Below are 17,985 nucleotides of genomic sequence, written 5' to 3'. Positions count from 1 at the left end.
AAACGGAACATTTGTGCGATATTATGATAAAAGTTGGAATTTTTAGTCAATAACAGTCGCAATTTTACAAAAACAGCTTAACATTTTGGCAATTTTATGAAAAGAGTCGTAATTTTACTTGAGAAAAGTCACAATTTTATAAGAAAACTTAAAAATGTGGGCAATATTTTAATAATAATCTGGATTTTACCTGGCAAAATGATGACAAAAGACAAAAGCTTTTTGTGAAAAATCAGTTGGAATTTGAAAAGAAAATTAGAATTTTGGCAGTATTATAATAAAAGTCGTCATTTTACTTACCACAAGTCAAAATGTTACAAGAAAAACTGAACATTTGTGCAAAATTATGATAAAAGTTGGAATTTTACTCAATAGCATCGCAATTTTACAAGAAAAGCTGAAAATGTTGGCAATTTTAGGAAAAGAGTCATCATTTTACTCGACAAAAGTCCCAATTTTATAAGAAAACTTAAAATTTTTGGCAATATTATAATAATAATGGGAATTTTGCTTGGCAAAATGATGACAAAAGACAAAAGCTTTTTGTGAAAAATCAGTTGGAATTTCACAAGAAAAACTTAGAATTTCGGCATTTTTATAATAAAAGTCGTCATTTTACTCAACGCAAGTCAAAATGTTACAAGAAAAACGGAACATTTGTGCGATATTATGATAAAAGTTGGAATTTTTATTCAATAACAGTCGCAATTTTACAAAAAAAGCTTAACATTTTGGCAATTTTATGAAAAGAGTCGTAATTTTACTTGAGAAAAGTCACAATTTTATAAGAAAACTTAAAAATGTGGGCAATATTTTAATAATAATCTGGATTTTAACTGGCAAAATGATGACAAAAGACAAAAGCTTTTTGTGAAAAATCAGTTGGAATTTGAAAAGAAAATTAGAATTTTGGCAGTATTATAATAAAAGTCGTCATTTTACTTACCACAAGTCAAAATGTTACAAGAAAAACTGAACATTTGTGCAAAATTATGATAAAAGTTGGAATTTTACTCAATAGCATTGCAATTTTACAAGAAAAGCTGAAAATGTTGGCAATTTTATGAAAAGAGTCGTCATTTTACTCGACAAAAGTCACAATTTTATAAGAAAACTTCAAACTTTTGGCAATATTATAGTAATAATGGGAATTTTGCTTGGCAAAATGATGACAAAAGACAAAAGCTTTTTGTGAAAAATCAGTTGGAATTTCACAAGAAAAACTTAGAATTTCGGCATTTTTATAATAAAAGTCGTCATTTTACTCAACGCAAGTCAAAATGTTACAAGAAAAACGGAACATTTGTGCGATATTATGATAAAAGTTGGAATTTTTATTCAATAACAGTCGCAATTTTACAAAAAAAGCTTAACATTTTGGCAATTTTATGAAAAGAGTCGTAATTTTACTTGAGAAAAGTCACAATTTTATAAGAAAACTTAAAAATGTGGGCAATATTTTAATAATAATCGGGATTTTACCTGGCAAAATTATGACAAAAGACAAAAGCTTTTTGTGAAAAATCAGTTGGAATTTGAAAAGAAAATTAGAATTTTGGCAGTATTATAATAAAAGTCGTAATTTTACTTACCACAAGTCAAAATGTTACAAGAAAAACTGAACATTTGTGCAAAATTATGATAAAAGTTGGAATTTTACTCAATAGCATCGCAGTTTTACAATAAAAGCTGAAAATGTTGGCAATTTTATGAAAAGAGTCGTCATTTTACTCGACAAAAGTCACAATTTTATAAGAAAACTTAAAACTTTTGGCAATATTATAATAATAATGGGAATTTTGCTTGGCAAAATGATGACAAAAGACAAAAGCTTTTTGTGAAAAATCAGTTGGAATTTCACAAGAAAAACTTAGAATTTCGGCATTTTTATAATAAAAGTCGTAATTTTACTCAACGCAAGTCAAAATGTTACAAGAAAAACGGAACATTTGTGCGATATTATGATACAAGTTGGAATTTTTATTCAATAACAGTCGCAATTTTACAAAAAAAGCTTAACATTTTGGCAATTTTATGAAAAGAGTCGTAATTTTACTTGAGAAAAGTCACAATTTTATAAGAAAACTTAAAAATGTGGGCAACATTTTAATAATAATCGGGATTTTACCTGGCAAAATGATGACTTTTGTCATCATTTTGCCTGATTTTTGTCAGAATATTGCCAGTTTTTTTGTTCTTGTAAAACAGTGACATTTTTTGAGTAAAATGATGACAAAAGACAAAAGCTTTTTGTGAAAAATCAGTTGGAATTTCACAAGAAAAACTTAGAATTTCGGTATTTTTATAATAAAAGTCGTCATTTTACTCAACACAAGTCAAAATGTTGCAAGAAAAACTGAACATTTGTGCAATATTATGATAAATGTTGGAATTTTAGTCAATAACAGTCGCAATTTTACCAAAAAAAGCTTAACATTTTGGCAATTTTATGAAAAGAGTCGTAATTTTAGTTGAGAAAAGTCACAATTTTATAAGAAAACTTAAAAATGTGGGCAATATTTTAATAATAATCGGGATTTTACCTGGCAAAATGATGATTTTTGTCACAATATTGCCAGTTTTTTTGTTTTTGTAAAACAGTGACATTTTTTGAGTAAAATTATGACTTTTGTCATCATTTTGCCAGGTAAAATCCCGATTTTGATGATGACAAAAGTCATCATTTTACTCAAAAAATGTCACTGTTTTACAAGAACAAAAAAACTGGCAATATTGTGACAAAAATCAGAATTTTATACGACAAATGTCACCATTTTGCATTAAAAAGTAATAATTTCACATTAAAAATTAATTAATTTTACGAGAAAATATTGCAATATTACAGAAACAGAAAGAATATGAGAAATTGTTCCCAATTTTTTGAGAAAAAAGTCGACACATTGTGAGAAAAAGACTCCTTTTAGTTTTTTAGTTTTGTGTGTGTATGTAATTGTTTTTTAATTGTTTTTTAATCTTCATTATTTACTTCAAGTTATTACAGTATGTCTCTATATACATTTTTTTTAATTTTTTTTAATTAATTTTGGCCAAAAGGGGCGCATTTCGGAACTTACGTTAGCACAACTACTTCATGTTACTGTCGTCACTCTCTTAAACGACGGAAAAGCTCCAAAGTGTCACATGAGGGTGAGTATGAAGTCATCTTTGCCACCTTGATTGAACATACCACGCGTTTAAATAGACACGCGGTCTATTTAAACGCTACACTACACGTGTTAGAGCCCTGCTATTGTCGGAGCTGCACAAAGTGACGCACACACACACTTCTCTAGGCCAGTGCCTCACCATTATTTTCTCTTACGACCCCTTACTCTGTGCCGTGACTTGAAATACAATCATTTAATATCATGGGTGTTGCAATAGATGAATCTCATAGAAAATATACAACATAAGCTGGCAAGAAGTATTTCAACAATGAACAAAGCAAAATATGCGCCGGAGACACGAAAATGACTCCGTGTTCTCTATTGCTCACTCCTGTTATTGTGTAGAAATATGAGGAAAATACTAGAAAAGTTCACTTTTTGCACTAACCGTGTTAGAAAAAGAATAATACATCATGTTGAATGTTAGCGTATTGTCTACTCTTCGCTAAGAACAATCAAGCGTGTACAAAGCATAAACAATCTCTGATACGTCTTGAAGTTCTTTTTGAATATTGTGCACTGTTTCTTAGATATCTTATTTAAAGTCACCGGCCAAGTTTTCCTGACAGAGTGAGACCTCTTGTTCGCTGACTAGCTTCGTGTTTTTGCGCTCAGTCAAGCGCAAGGAGAGGGTGAGACAAAACTTGCGGGCATACGGAGACGGCAATGTTAAGAGTTAAAACATTTCATTAACGCATTTAAAAAAATTTAATAATTCATCTTAATTGACGCGATAATTATGTTTTTTTGTTTTTTTTACTGTTAAGAGTTAAAACATTTCATTAACACGATTTAAAAACATGTTTAATATGACTTTAAATTTATCGTAATTGACACGATAATTATGATGTTTTTTTTTTGTTTTGTTTTTTACTGTTAAGAGTTAAAACATTTCATTAACGGGATTAAAAAACATATTGAATATGACTTTAAATTTATCGTAATTGACGCGATAATTATGATGTTTTATATTTTTTACTGTTAAGTAAAAAATATTTAAATTTATCGTAATTGACACGATAATTATGATGGGGTTTTTTTGTTTTGTTTTTTACTGTTAAGAATTAAAACATTTCATTAACGGGATTAAAAAACACATTGAATATGACTTGAAATTTATCGTAATTGACGCGATAATTATGATGTTTCTTTATTTTTATTTTTTTACTGTTAAGAGTTAAAACATTTCATTAACGCGATTAAAAAACATATTGAATAAGACTTTAAATTTATCGTAATCGACGTGATAATTATGCTTCTTAATTTTAATTTTTAATTTTTTTACTGTTAAGAGTTAAACATTTCATTAACGCGATGAAAAAACATTAAATATGACTTTAAATAATTAATCGTAATTGACGCGATAATTATGTTTTTTTAATTTGTTTTTACTGTTATGAGTTAAAACATTTCATTAACACAATTTAAAAAAACATATTGAATATGACTTTGAATTTATCGTAATTGACGCGATAATTATGTGGTTTTTTTTACTGTTAAGAGTTAAAACATTTCATAAACGCGATGAAAAAACATTAAATATGACTTTAAATAATGTATCATAATTGACGCGATAATTATGTTTATGTTTTTTTTACTGTTAAGAGTTAAAACATTTCATTAACACGATTTAAAAACATATTGAATATGACTTTAAATGTATCGTAATTGACGTGATAATTATGATTGTTTTTTTTATTGTAATGTTTTTTACTGTTAAGTGTTAAAACATTTCATTAACGGGATTAAAAAACATTGAATATGACTTTAAATTTATTGTAATTGATGCGGTAATTATGTTTTTTAAATTTTTTTTACTGTTAAGAGTTTAAACATTTCATTAACACAATTTAAAAACATATTAAATATGACTTTAAATGTATCGTAATTGACGCGATAATTATGATGTTTCTTTATTTAAATTTTTTTACTGTTAAGAGTTAAAATATTTCATTAACGTGATTAAAAAAACATTTAATATGACTTTAAATAATGTATCATAATTGACGCGATAATTATGTTTTTTTTTTGTTTTTTTTACGGTTAAGAGTTAAAACATTTCAATAACGCGATTAAAAAACATTAAATATGACTTTAAAGTTATTGTAATTGATGCGATAATTATGTTTTTTTATTTTTTTACTATTAAGAGTTAAAACATTTCATTAACGCGATTAAAAAACATATTGAATAAGACTTAAAATGTATCGTAATCGACGTGATGTTTATGATGTTTCTTTATTTTAATTTTTTTACTGTTAAGAGTTAAAACATTTTATTAACGTGATTAAAAAACATTTAATATGACTTTAAATAAGTTATCGTAATTGAAGCGATAATTATGTTTTTTTTAATTTATTTCTTTTTTTTACTGTTAAGAGTTAAAACATTTCATTAATGTGATTAAAAAACATTAAATATGACTTTAAATTTATTGTAATTGATGCGGTAATTATGTTTTTTTATTTTTATTTTTTTACTGTTAACAGTTGAACATTTCATTAACGCGATGAAAAAACATTAAATATGACTTTAAATAATTAATCGTAATTGACGCGATAATTATGTTTTTTTTAATTTTATTTTACTGTTAAGAGTTAAAACACTTTATTAACACAATTTAAAAAACATATTGAATATGACTTTGAATTTATCGTAATTGACGCGATAGTTATGTTTTTTTATTTTTTACTTTTAAGAGTTAAAACATTTCATATACGCGATGAAAAAACATTAAATATGTTTGAATAATTTATCGTAATTGACAAGATAAAAATGATTTTTTTAAATCTTTTATTCATTTAAAAAAAAATTCAAAATACAAAATTGTATTTATCGTAATTGCGATAATTATGATGTTTTTTATTTATTTATTTTTTCTGTTAAGAGTTAAAACCTTTCATTAACGCAATTAAAAAAAATATTGAATATGACTTTAAAAAGTTTATCGTAATTATGAGGGGTTTTTTTGTGGGTTTTTTAATTATAATAATACAAAATAAAATAAAATTAACAAATAAATAAAAATTTTAAGTTAAAAATAAGATAAAAATTACAAAATTATGATGTTTTTAGTTTTCATTCAAGCTATCTATGAGTAACAAAGCTTACTAATATTACTTAAAGTAAACATTTTTTCTTGCCGTTTGGCATGTTTTTTTAGATTAATATAGCTAGGAAGCATTGCCGTGGCCAAACAATTTGCACTATTTAATATACAACAAGACAAAAGACGCGTGCAGCTGGGAGTGCACTGGAAGCACAGGGAAATCTATGCAATACAAGACAGGCTGCAAAGCCAACTCAAGCCTTTACACACAAGACGCGTTCGATTCCAAAGTCAGAACAGGTGCGCTGGGGAACAAATAAAACAAACAGGAAGCGGAAACTCCAAAATAAGAGCGCTAGACAGGAACTAAGCACTAAACATGGGAAACACTGTCCTGTAGTATTGTTGTTTAGTTGGACAAAGCAGCAGTGGACTGCAAATGGCCCCAGGGCCGCACTTTGAACATCTACATATGTTTTGTTACTGGAGGAGACAGTTTGCCTACCTGAGCACTTTGGTGCCAGCCTTGCTGCCCTGCAAGTCCACCATGCAGCCCGAGGTCACGTAGGAGGCCAGGTTGATCTCCGAGAACTCTGCCTGGGAAGGAACAAAAATAACATTTTGACCATTCAGTCACATTTTACTGCGTTTGACGAGTACTTGTGTACTTCATTTCACATACTTTGGGCCTAAGACCCACATACCAGGTGCTAAACACCATGTGCTAACTATTTGTTGTGTGTGATCTACTAAGACTGTGTGAATAATTAATAACTGGTGCAAAGTTGTGTTTTTTAAATCACATTTTTGCATGTATTATGTGCCCATGGAAACACTCATTTCCCTCCACATTTGTGTTTTAATGTCTCCAACCTGTGGGGTTTTACAACGTTCAACATTCAGCACACAGCTTTATCTGTAACACCTTTTCTGCTATATAAATTGGTAGGGGTGTATAAAAACATATATAAAAACGTATTTATTTTCGAATGAATCGCGATTCTTATTTGTAACAATTCTTAATCGATTTTAAAAAAATAAAAAAAAAATTTTTTTTTCTGTTATAGAAATTGGTAGGGGTGAAAAAAATTTAGTAAAAATATATCTATTTTTCGACCATTGAAATTTGTAACAATTCTTAATCAATTAAAAACAAATTAAAAATGTATAAGTTTTATTTTCATTTTTTTTCTTGATCTGTAACACCTTTTCTGCTATTTAAATTGGTAGGGGTATATAAAAAAAATAAAAAAAATATCAATTTTCGAATGAATTGCGATTCTTATTTGTAACATTCCCTAACTGATTAAAAAAAATCAAAAATCGATAAATGTTTAGTTTTTTTCTTGATCTGTATCACCTTTTCTGCTATTTAAATTGGTAGGGTATATATATATATATATATATATATATATATATATATATATATATATTTATTTTTTTATTTTATTTTTTATTTTTTATTTTTTTATTGAATGAATCACGATTCTTATTTGTAACAATTCTTAATCGATCAAAAAAATCAAAAAACACTAAATGTTTTTTATTTTTATTTGCAACACCTTTTCTGCTATATAAAATGGTAGGGGTGTAAAAAAAATTAATAAAAAAATATCTATTTTCGAATGAATCACAATTCTAATTTGTAACAATTCTTAATGGATTAAAAAAAATCAAAAATTGAAAAATGTTTTTTTTTTCTTGATCTGTAACACCTTTTCTGCTATTTAAATTGGTAGGGGTGTAAAAAAATATTTTTAAAAAATATTTATTTTCGAATGAATCGCGATTGAAAAAAAAATGGTATGGGGGTGTGTGTATATATATATATATATATATATATATGTATGTGTGGGAAAAAAATCACAAGACTACTTCATCTCTACAGGCCTGTTTCATGAGGGGTTCCCTCAATCATCAGGAGATTTTTGATGGGATTGATGATTGAGGGAACCCCTCATGAAACAGGCCTGTAGAGATGAAGTAGTCTTGTGATTTTTTTCCCCACACATACATATATTGCGCTCTACCACGGTATCGAGCACTATTTTTTGGATAACCTTATTAAGACACACATATATATATATATATTATTTTATTTTTATTTTTTTTCGAATGAATGTAACAATTCTCAAAAATCAAAAATTGAAAAACGTTTAGTTTTTTTCTTGATCTGTAACACATTTTCTGCTATTTAAATTGGTATATATATATATATATATATATTGGTATGTGTAATTGTTTTTCTTTTTTCGAATGAATCACGATTCTTATTTGTAAAAATTCTTAATTGATTAAAAAAATAAAAAAAATAAAAAAAAAAAAATATATATATATATATTATTTTTAATTTTTTTATTTTTTTTAATCGATTAAGAATTGTTACAAATGAGAATCGCGATTCATTCGAAAATAGATGGTTTTTTTATATATATATATACACCCCTACCAATTTAAACAACAGAAAAGGTGTTATAGATCAAGAAGAAAAAAAAAACATTTATCAATTTTTGATTTTTTTTTTTTTTTTAATTGGTATATATATATTTCCAAAAAAATGGAAATATATATAAACCAATTTAAAAAAATCAAAAATTGATAAATGTTTTTTTTTCTTCTTGATCTATAACACCTTTTCTGCTATTTAAATTGGTAGGGGTGTATATATATAAAAAAAAAAAACAACATCTATTTTCGAATGAATCGCGATTCTTATTTGTAACAATTCTTAATCGATTTAAAAAAATCAAAAACCGATATGTGTTATAGTTTTTTTCTTGATCTGTAACACATTTTCTGCTATTTAAATTGGTAGGGGTGTGAAAAAATTTAATAAAAAAATATCTATTTTCGAATGAATCGCGATTGTAATTTGTAACAATTCTTAATCGATTAAAAAAAAATCAAAAATCAATAAATGTTTTTTTTTGTTCCTTTAGCTGTAACACCTTTTCTGCTATATAAATTGGTAGGAGTGTATAAAAAATAAAAAAAAATCGATTTTTCGAATTAATTGCAATTCTTATTTGTAACAATTCTTAATCAATTAGAAAAAATAACAAATTGATAAATGTTTGTTGTTTTTTTAATCCAACACCTTTTCTGCTATATAAATTGGTAGGGTGTATACCGGTACTTTTTTTTTTAAAGATATATTTTTTAATTAATCACGATTCATATTTGTAACAATTCCTGATTTATTAAAATACCTAAAAAATCGGTACATTTTTTCTGTTGGTTTTTTTAAACTATGTCCTGTCCGTCCATTCAGTCAAATCACATGATCGATATCCAATATTCACATTTAATTTAGAAAAGAGAATTGCTGGATACTTTTCTTCTTGTCTTGTTTGTATTTGACTTTATTAAATGTTTGCCTAGAATTTTGTGAAACAAAAGCAATAAAATAAAAATTGATCAGAGCTGTTTATCTATTTTATGGAATAATGCAGTTAACCATAGATCTGGCACCCAAAGCTATTCAAAAAAAAGTATTGATTTTGAATCGAGAATTGTTTTAAATCTAAAATCAATTCTGTATTGAATTGTTCCCTGCAAGAATGAAATCAAACCGTGTGCTGTCCACAGATTCACAGCCCTATAAATTGGTCATCTAGACAACGCATCCATGCGTCTGCAATGATCCAAACGCAAGAAAATGTATATTGCAAGATGTTTTTTTTTTATATAAAGGAGATATATTTTAACAAGGCCCTGCGATGAGGTGGCGACTTGTCCAGGGTGTACGCCGCCTTCCGCCCGATTGTAGCTGAGATAGGCTCCAGCGCCCCCCGCGACCCCAAAGGGAATAAGCGGTAGAAAATGGATGGATGGATATTTTAATAATACATTTTCTAAATAAAAAATGTAACCAAACACCAAAACAGGTCATTTTGTTTTAATCAGCTTCTTAAGTCATTATGAAATGTGTTATTTCTGTGAAAGTGCTCGATTGCGCGTACTTTCTAGACACAAAATAGTAGCTGCAGTACAGTTTCAGTCTTGATTAATCACACTCCGTGTCCTAAATAATGGTGTGAATCCCCCCAAAAATCCTCTATTTATTGTTATTATTCCGCCGCAAAAGACAGTTTTCATCTGATCGGAACGGTTCAAGTATCAAAACGTTGGACCGGGAATCGTGAGCTCCTCAAATTTTTAAAAGAAAAATCCTATATTACCCAGAATTCTTGGCTTTACAGGGCAAATTTTCCCTTTGAAAACGAAGTGGAGTGAATTATATTTATATAGCGCTTTTCTCTAGTGACTCAAAGTGCTTTTACATAGTGAAACCAAATATCTAAGTTATATTTAAAGCAGTGTGGTTGGCACTGGGAGCAGGTGGGTACAGTGTCTTGCCCAAGGACACAACGGCAGTGACTAGGATGGCGGAAGCGGGGATCGAACCTGGAACCCTCAAGTTGCTGGCACGCCCGCTCTACCAACCGAGCTATACCGCCCTAATACGAAACGAATGGGCCAGTGCTCGAATTTGCACAATTCCAACATTTCTCAACCGATTCGAACCGTGCCACCATCCACACACTCATCTCACCTTGGACGGGTCAAACTACCAGGTTCTAAATTATTCCAGGAATTCCCAGGATTACCCAAGTCATATTTTCACCTCTTGTCCCAAAGTTTTCACAGTCCACTTTCAACCAATTCCAATAATTCCACGTTCGAAACATTCCTCTTAGTTGGGACAACAAATGCTTCTCCTTTTTTTCCCGTACAAATTCCCGGTTTTCCCGAAATTCCAGGAATTCCCAAATACCCATTCTCAGTTCAAACTGCAACTACGCCAACATTTTTCAAACGATTGGAAAAATTCCAACACCAACCCATTCATATCATCTAGGACAATTGTGGTTTCATGTATATTTTCAAGAATTCCTCGATTTCCTGAAATTCCTAAATTTCCAGGAAAATCCCATTCAAATGAATGGACATATTCATATTCACTTTCAACACTGGAACTATTCCAACAGTCATCTACATCCCGTCAGCCTTCCAACAAATGTTCCTATTTTTTTTTTCGTACAAATTTCCAGTTTTCCTGAAATTCCAGAATATCCATTCTCAATTCAAACTGCTACTACGTCAACATTTTTCAACCGATTCGAAAAATTCCAACACCAACCCATTCATATCATCGGGGACAATTGTGGTTTCATGTATATTTTCAAAAATTCCTAGATTTCCTAAAATTCCCAAATTTCCAGGAAAATCCCATTCAAATGAATGGGTATATTCATATTCACTTTCAACATTGGAACTATTCCAACAGTCGGTCTACATCCTGTCAGCATTCCAACAAATGTTTCTACATGTTTTTTCGTACAAATTTCCAGTTTTCCTGAAATTCCAGAATACAACCCTCAATTCCTCCTAATTCAAACTGACTATATCAACATTTTTCAACCGATTCAAAAAATTCCAACACCAACCCATTCATATCATCTAAGACAGTTGTGCTAGTATCAATATTTTTTTTAAATTCCCAAATTTCCAGGAAATCCCCATTCAAATGAATGGACATATTCATAGTTCTACAATGCCAAACATTTTTAAAGTTTTGCTCCATTTTTTTTTTTTTACCCGATTACGACATTTGAACCATCCACCCACACTACTCTTCACATAGAACCAAGTATTGCTAAAGTTCTAGCATTTTAACAAATTATTATATGTTTAGACTAAAAAATGATGAATTTTGATACTTTCAAGTATGCTAACGTTTCTTTTATTTACACGCTAACATTTTATGATAGCTTTTTTAGCTAATTGTATATGTTTACAGCTACAAATCATGGTTCGTGGTACTCAGTTTCAGGACAGTGTCAGCTCTTCAACATTCAAACACTTTCAACATTGGAACTATTCCAACAGTCGCTCTACATCTCGTCAGCATTCCAACAAATGTTTCTATTTTTTTTTCGTACAAATTTCCGGTTCTCCCGAAATTCCAGGAATTCCAAAATACCCATTCTCAATTCAAACTGCTACTACGTCAACATTTTTCAACCGATTCGAAACATTCCTCTTAGTTGGGACAACAAATAATTCTCTTTTTTTTTCGTACAAATTCCCGGATTTCCCGAAATTCCAGTAATTCAGAAATACCCATTCTCAGTCCAAACTGCTACTACGTCAACATTTTTCAACCGATTCGAAAAATTCCAACACCAACCCATTCATATCATCTGGGACAATTGTGGTTTCATGTATATTTTCAAAAATTCCTGGTTTTCCCGAAATTTCCAGGAAAATCCCATTCAAATGAATGGACATATTCATAGTTCTACAATGCCCAACATTTTTTAAGTTTTGCTCCATTTTTTTTTTTTACCCGATTCCGACATTTGAACCATCCACCCACTCTACTCTTCACATAGAACCAAGTATTGCTAAAGTTCTAGCATTTTAACAAATTATTATATGTTTAGACTCAAAAATGATGAATTTTGATACTTTCAAGTATGCTAACGTTTCTTTTATTTACACGCTAACATTTTATGATAGCTTTTTTAGCTAATTGTATATGTTTACAGCTACAAATCATGGTTCGTGGTACTCAGTTTCATGACAGGGTCAGCTCTTCAACATTCAAACACTTTCAACATTGGAACTATTCCAACAGTCGCTCTACATCTCGTCAGCATTCCAACAAATGTTTCTATTTTTTTTTCGTACAAATTTCCGGTTCTCCCGAAATTCCAGTAATTCCAAAATACCCATTCTCAATTCAAACTGCTACTACGTCAACATTTTTCAACCGATTCGAAACATTCCTCTTAGTTGGGACAACAAATGATTCTCTTTTTTTTTCGTACAAATTCCCGGATTTCCCGAAATTCCAGTAATTCAGAAATACCCATTCTCAGTCCAAACTGCTACTACGTTAACATTTTTCGACCGATTCGAAAAATTCCAACACCAACCCATTCATATCATCTGGGACAATTGTGGTTTCATGTATATTTTCAAAAATTCCCGGTTTTCCCGAAATTTCCAGGAAAATCCCATTCAAATGAATGGACATATTCATAGTTCTACAATGCCCAACATTTTTTAAGTTTTGCTCCATTTTTTTTTTTTACCCGATTACGACATTTGAACCATCCACCCACACTACTCTTCACATAGAACCAAGTATTGCTAAAGTTCTAGCATTTTAACAAATTATTATATGTTTAGACTCAAAAATGATGAATTTTGATACTTTCAAGTATGCTAACGTTTCTTTTATTTACACGCTAACATTTTATGATAGCTTTTTTAGCTAATTGTATATGTTTACAGCTACAAATCATGGTTCGTGGTACTCAGTTTCATGACAGGGTCAGCTCTTCAACATTCAAACACTTTCAACATTGGAACTATTCCAACAGTCGCTCTACATCTCGTCAGCATTCCAACAAATGTTTCTATTTTTTTTTCGTACAAATTTCCGGTTCTCCCGAAATTCCAGTAATTCCAAAATACCCATTCTCAATTCAAACTGCTACTACGTCAACATTTTTCAACCGATTCGAAACATTCCTCTTAGTTGGGACAACAAATGATTCTCTTTTTTTTTCGTACAAATTCCCGGATTTCCCGAAATTCCAGTAATTCAGAAATACCCATTCTCAGTCCAAACTGCTACTACGTTAACATTTTTCGACCGATTCGAAAAATTCCAACACCAACCCATTCATATCATCTGGGACAATTGTGGTTTCATGTATATTTTCAAAAATTCCCGGTTTTCCCGAAATTTCCAGGAAAATCCCCATTCAAATGAATGGACATATTCATAGTTCTACAATGCCCAACATTTTTTAAGTTTTGCTCCATTTTTTTTTACCCGATTACGACATTTGAACCATCCACCCACACTAGTCTTCACATAGAACCAAGTATTGCTAAAGTTCTAGCATTTTAACAAATTATTATATGTTTAGACTCAAAAATGATGAATTTTGATACTTTCAAGTATGCTAACGTTTCTTTTATTTACACGCTAACATTTTATGATAGCTTTTTTAGCTAATTGTATATGTTTACAGCTACAAATCATGGTTCGTTGTTCTCAGTTTCAGGACAGTGTCAGCTCTTCAACATTCAAACACTTTCAACATTGGAACTATTCCAACAGTCGCTCTACATCTCGTCAGCATTCCAACAAATGTTTCTTTTTTTTTTGTTGTACAGATTTCCAGTTTTCCTGAAATTCCAGTAATTCTAGAATATCCATTCTCAGTTCAAACTGCTACTACGTCAACATTTTTCAACCGATTGGAAAAATGCCAACACCAACCCACTCATATCGTCTAGGACAGGGGTCGGCAACCCGCGGCTCCGGAGCCGCATGCGGCTCTTTGACCACTCTGATGCGGCTCAGCTGCATTCTTGCCAACCCTCCCGATTTTTCCGGGAGACTTCCGGATTTCACTGCCTCTCCCAGGGCAAACATTCTCCGATTTTCACCCGGACAACAAAATTGAGGGCGTGCCGTGATGGCACTGCATTTTGCGTCCTCTACAACCTGTCGTCGCGTCCGCTTTTTCACCTAAGAAACAGCGTGCCGGCCCAGTCACATTTTGTATGCGGCGTCTGCTCACACACTAAGTGACAGCAAGGCATACTTGTTCAACAGCCATACAGATCACACTGACGGTGGCCGTATAAACAACTATAACACTCTTACTAATATGCGCCACACTGTGAACCCACACCAAACAAGAACGACAAACACATTTCGGGAGAACATCCACACCGTAACACAACATAAACACAACAGAACAAATACCCAGAATCCCATGCATCCCTAACTCTTCCGGGCTACATTTCACACCCTGCTACCACCAAACCCCGCCCACCTCAATCTATGCACGGGGTGTGGGGGGGTGTTGTTGATGTGATCATATTACGCCTATACTGGCTCACCTGCACTGGCTTCCTGTGCACTTAAGATGTGACTTTAAGGTTTTACTACTTACGTATAAAATACTACACGGTCTAGCTCCTATCTTGTCGATTGCATTGTACCATATGTCCCGGCAAGAAATCTGCGTTCAAAGAACTCCGGCTTATTAGTGATTCCCAGAGCCCAAAAAAAGTCTGCGGGCTATAGAGCGTTTTCTATTCGGGCTCCAGTACTATGGAATGCCCTCCCGGTAACAATTAGAGATGCTACCTCAGTAGAAGCATTTAAGTCCCATCTTAAAACTCATTTGTATACTCTAGCCTTTAAATAGCCCCCCTGTTAGACCAGTTGATCTGCCGTTTCTTTTCTTTTCTCCTCTGCTCCCCTATTCCTTGTGCGGTCCTCTCCAAGGTTTCTCATAGTCATTCACATCGACGTCCCACTGGGGTGAGTTTTTCCTTGCCCTTATGTGGGCTTTGTACCGAGGATGTCGTTGTGGCTTGTGCAGCCCTTTGAGACACTTGTGATTTAGGGCTATATAAATAAACATTGATTGATTGATTGATTGATGTGTGGGGGGGCAGGGTTGGGGTGGCGGGATTTGGTGGTAGCGGGGGTGTATAAAGTAGCCCGGAAGAGTTAGGGATGCATGGGATTCTGGGTATTTGTTCTGTTGTGTTACGGTGCGGCTGTTCTCCCGAAATGTGTTTGTCATTCTTGTTTGGTGTGGGTTCACAGTGTGGCGCATATTAGTAAGAGTGTTAAAGTTGTTTATATCGCCACCCTCAGTGTGATCTGTATGGCTGTTAACCAAGTACTTATGTGTGTCTGCAGAAGCCTCATATAACATGTAACTGGGCTGGCAAGCTGTTTGTTCAAGCCGTAGAGGGCGCTAAAGGTAGTGACATCACGGCACGCCCTTATTATTGTTGTTTGGGTGAAAATCAGCATACATTCAAGAGAAGAGTTTCCCTGAAATTTGGGAGTCTACCGGAAAAATCCATATTAAGGTGCGGGCCGCGTGTCTGAGACCCCTGGTTTATACATAGCACAAAGCAAAAAAAAACTTTGTATGTAGTGTTATTTCATTTTAAATTTCAAAAGAGTTTTGTGGCTCCCATTGTTTTCTTTAATTTGTGGAAACGGGTCAAAATGGCTCTTTGAGTGGTAAAGGTTGCCGACCCCTGGTCTAGGACAATTGTGCAAGTATCAACATTCTAGATGAGAGTCCGAACCTCAGTGAGACCTTTGGAATAAAGATTGGTGAAGATATCTTCACAGACATTACTGTTGATGTTCTCCTTCTTAGAAGAAGACCACATCAGTGTGTGGACGTGGGAACACCACATCAGTGTGTGGATGTGGGAGCATGAGACCAGACTGTGGTCACAGGGTAGAACATTCTTCATCAGCTTAGAGCTCAACCACAAATTCTCCTTCTGATCACGACCACTAATCACTTTATTCTGGAAAGAACCAGCGGACTCCTCAGATGTGAGACGGACGCGAGGTAGGACAAGTTCTCCAGACCTCAGTGTTTCCCACACATTCATTTATGTGTGACACACAAATAGATTGGCACCTCTGCAGACAGACTTGGCACCTGTAACACACCTGGTCTGCCAGAGAATACACACATCACTTTTTTTTTCTGAAAACGCTCCAAAGTCATTTAAATCTGATCTTTCTTCATCAGATTTAGACCACATCAGGAGGTAGTTTTATTTATGGTAAAAACGAGCGGAGGTGCATGTGTCGGCAACGCACACGTACGACGTACTTACAAGCAGACACGGGGTGGAGACAAAAGAGGCAGAATGGACGCATTTTGGTGTAAAAAGTAAAGATAAAGGTGAAGTTATAACACTGAAACACCCTCAGTCTGCAGTATTTTAACTACTTCTAAATCACTAATCCTCGTCTCCATGGCGACAAAAAAAGTACGTTTCTTACAAGTACCATTATCACTGGAGGACAAGGAATAGCTAAGCATGCTTCACTACACACCGTAGGAGGATACAATAGCTCACCGCCGTCACAATGTAAACAAACGCCATGGGTGGATCTACACCTGACATCCACTGTAATGATAGTAGTATCTAGTCGATACTGCTATCATTACATTGATGTTTTTTGGCATAACAACATTTTTTTTTTTTTTTTTCATTCATATTATATTTATAAAGTCAGTAAATATGTCCCTGGACACATGAGGACTTTGAATATGACCAATGTATGATCCTGTAACTACTTGGTATCACATCCATACCTAAATGTGTGGTATCATCCAAAACTAATGTCAAGTATCAAAGAAGAGAAGAATAAGTGATTATTACATTTTAACAGAAGTGTAGATAGAACATGTTAAAACAGAAAGTAAGCAGATATTAACAGTAAATGAACAAGTAGATTACCGTATTTTCCGCACTATTAGCCGCACCTAAAAACCACAAATTTACTCAAAAGCTGACAGTGCGGCTTTTAACCCGGTGCGCTTTATATATGGATAAATATTAAGATTCATTTTCATAAAGTTTTGGTCTCGCAACTTCGGTAAACAGCCGCCATCTTTTTTCCCGGTAGAACAGGAAGCGCTTCTTCTTCTACGCAAGCAACCGCCAAGGTAAGCACCCACCCCATAGAACAGGAAGCGCTTCTTCTTCTACTGTAAGCAACCACCCGCCCGCGTAGAAGAAGAAAAAGCGCGCGGATATCACCGTACGTTTCATTTCCTTTGTGTGTTTACATCTGTAAAGACCACAAAATGGCTCCTACTAAGCGACAGGTATCCGGTTCATGAAAAGACGCAATCTCTCCATCCGCACACGGATTACTATTTCACAGCAACTGATATT

The 17,985-nt window shown here is 32.5% G+C and overlaps 1 protein-coding gene across 1 annotated transcript in view; it reads right to left on the bottom strand.

Annotated features, from left to right (window-relative positions):
• Positions 1-17,985, bottom strand: part of syn3 (synapsin III) — a 300,701-nt gene that overhangs the window by 183,509 nt on the left and 99,207 nt on the right. The window contains exon 4 of the mRNA XM_061983633.1: positions 6,722-6,813. Coding sequence (XP_061839617.1) covers positions 6,722-6,813 — 92 coding nt within the window. The remainder of the gene's footprint in view (positions 1-6,721; positions 6,814-17,985) is intronic.

Source organism: Nerophis lumbriciformis, linkage group LG25, assembly GCF_033978685.3.
Source record: "Nerophis lumbriciformis linkage group LG25, RoL_Nlum_v2.1, whole genome shotgun sequence".
Lineage (NCBI taxonomy): Eukaryota > Metazoa > Chordata > Actinopteri > Syngnathiformes > Syngnathidae > Nerophis > Nerophis lumbriciformis.
The sequence above is the reverse complement of the archived record's forward strand: the minus strand, read 5'-3'. Positions and strand labels throughout refer to the sequence as shown.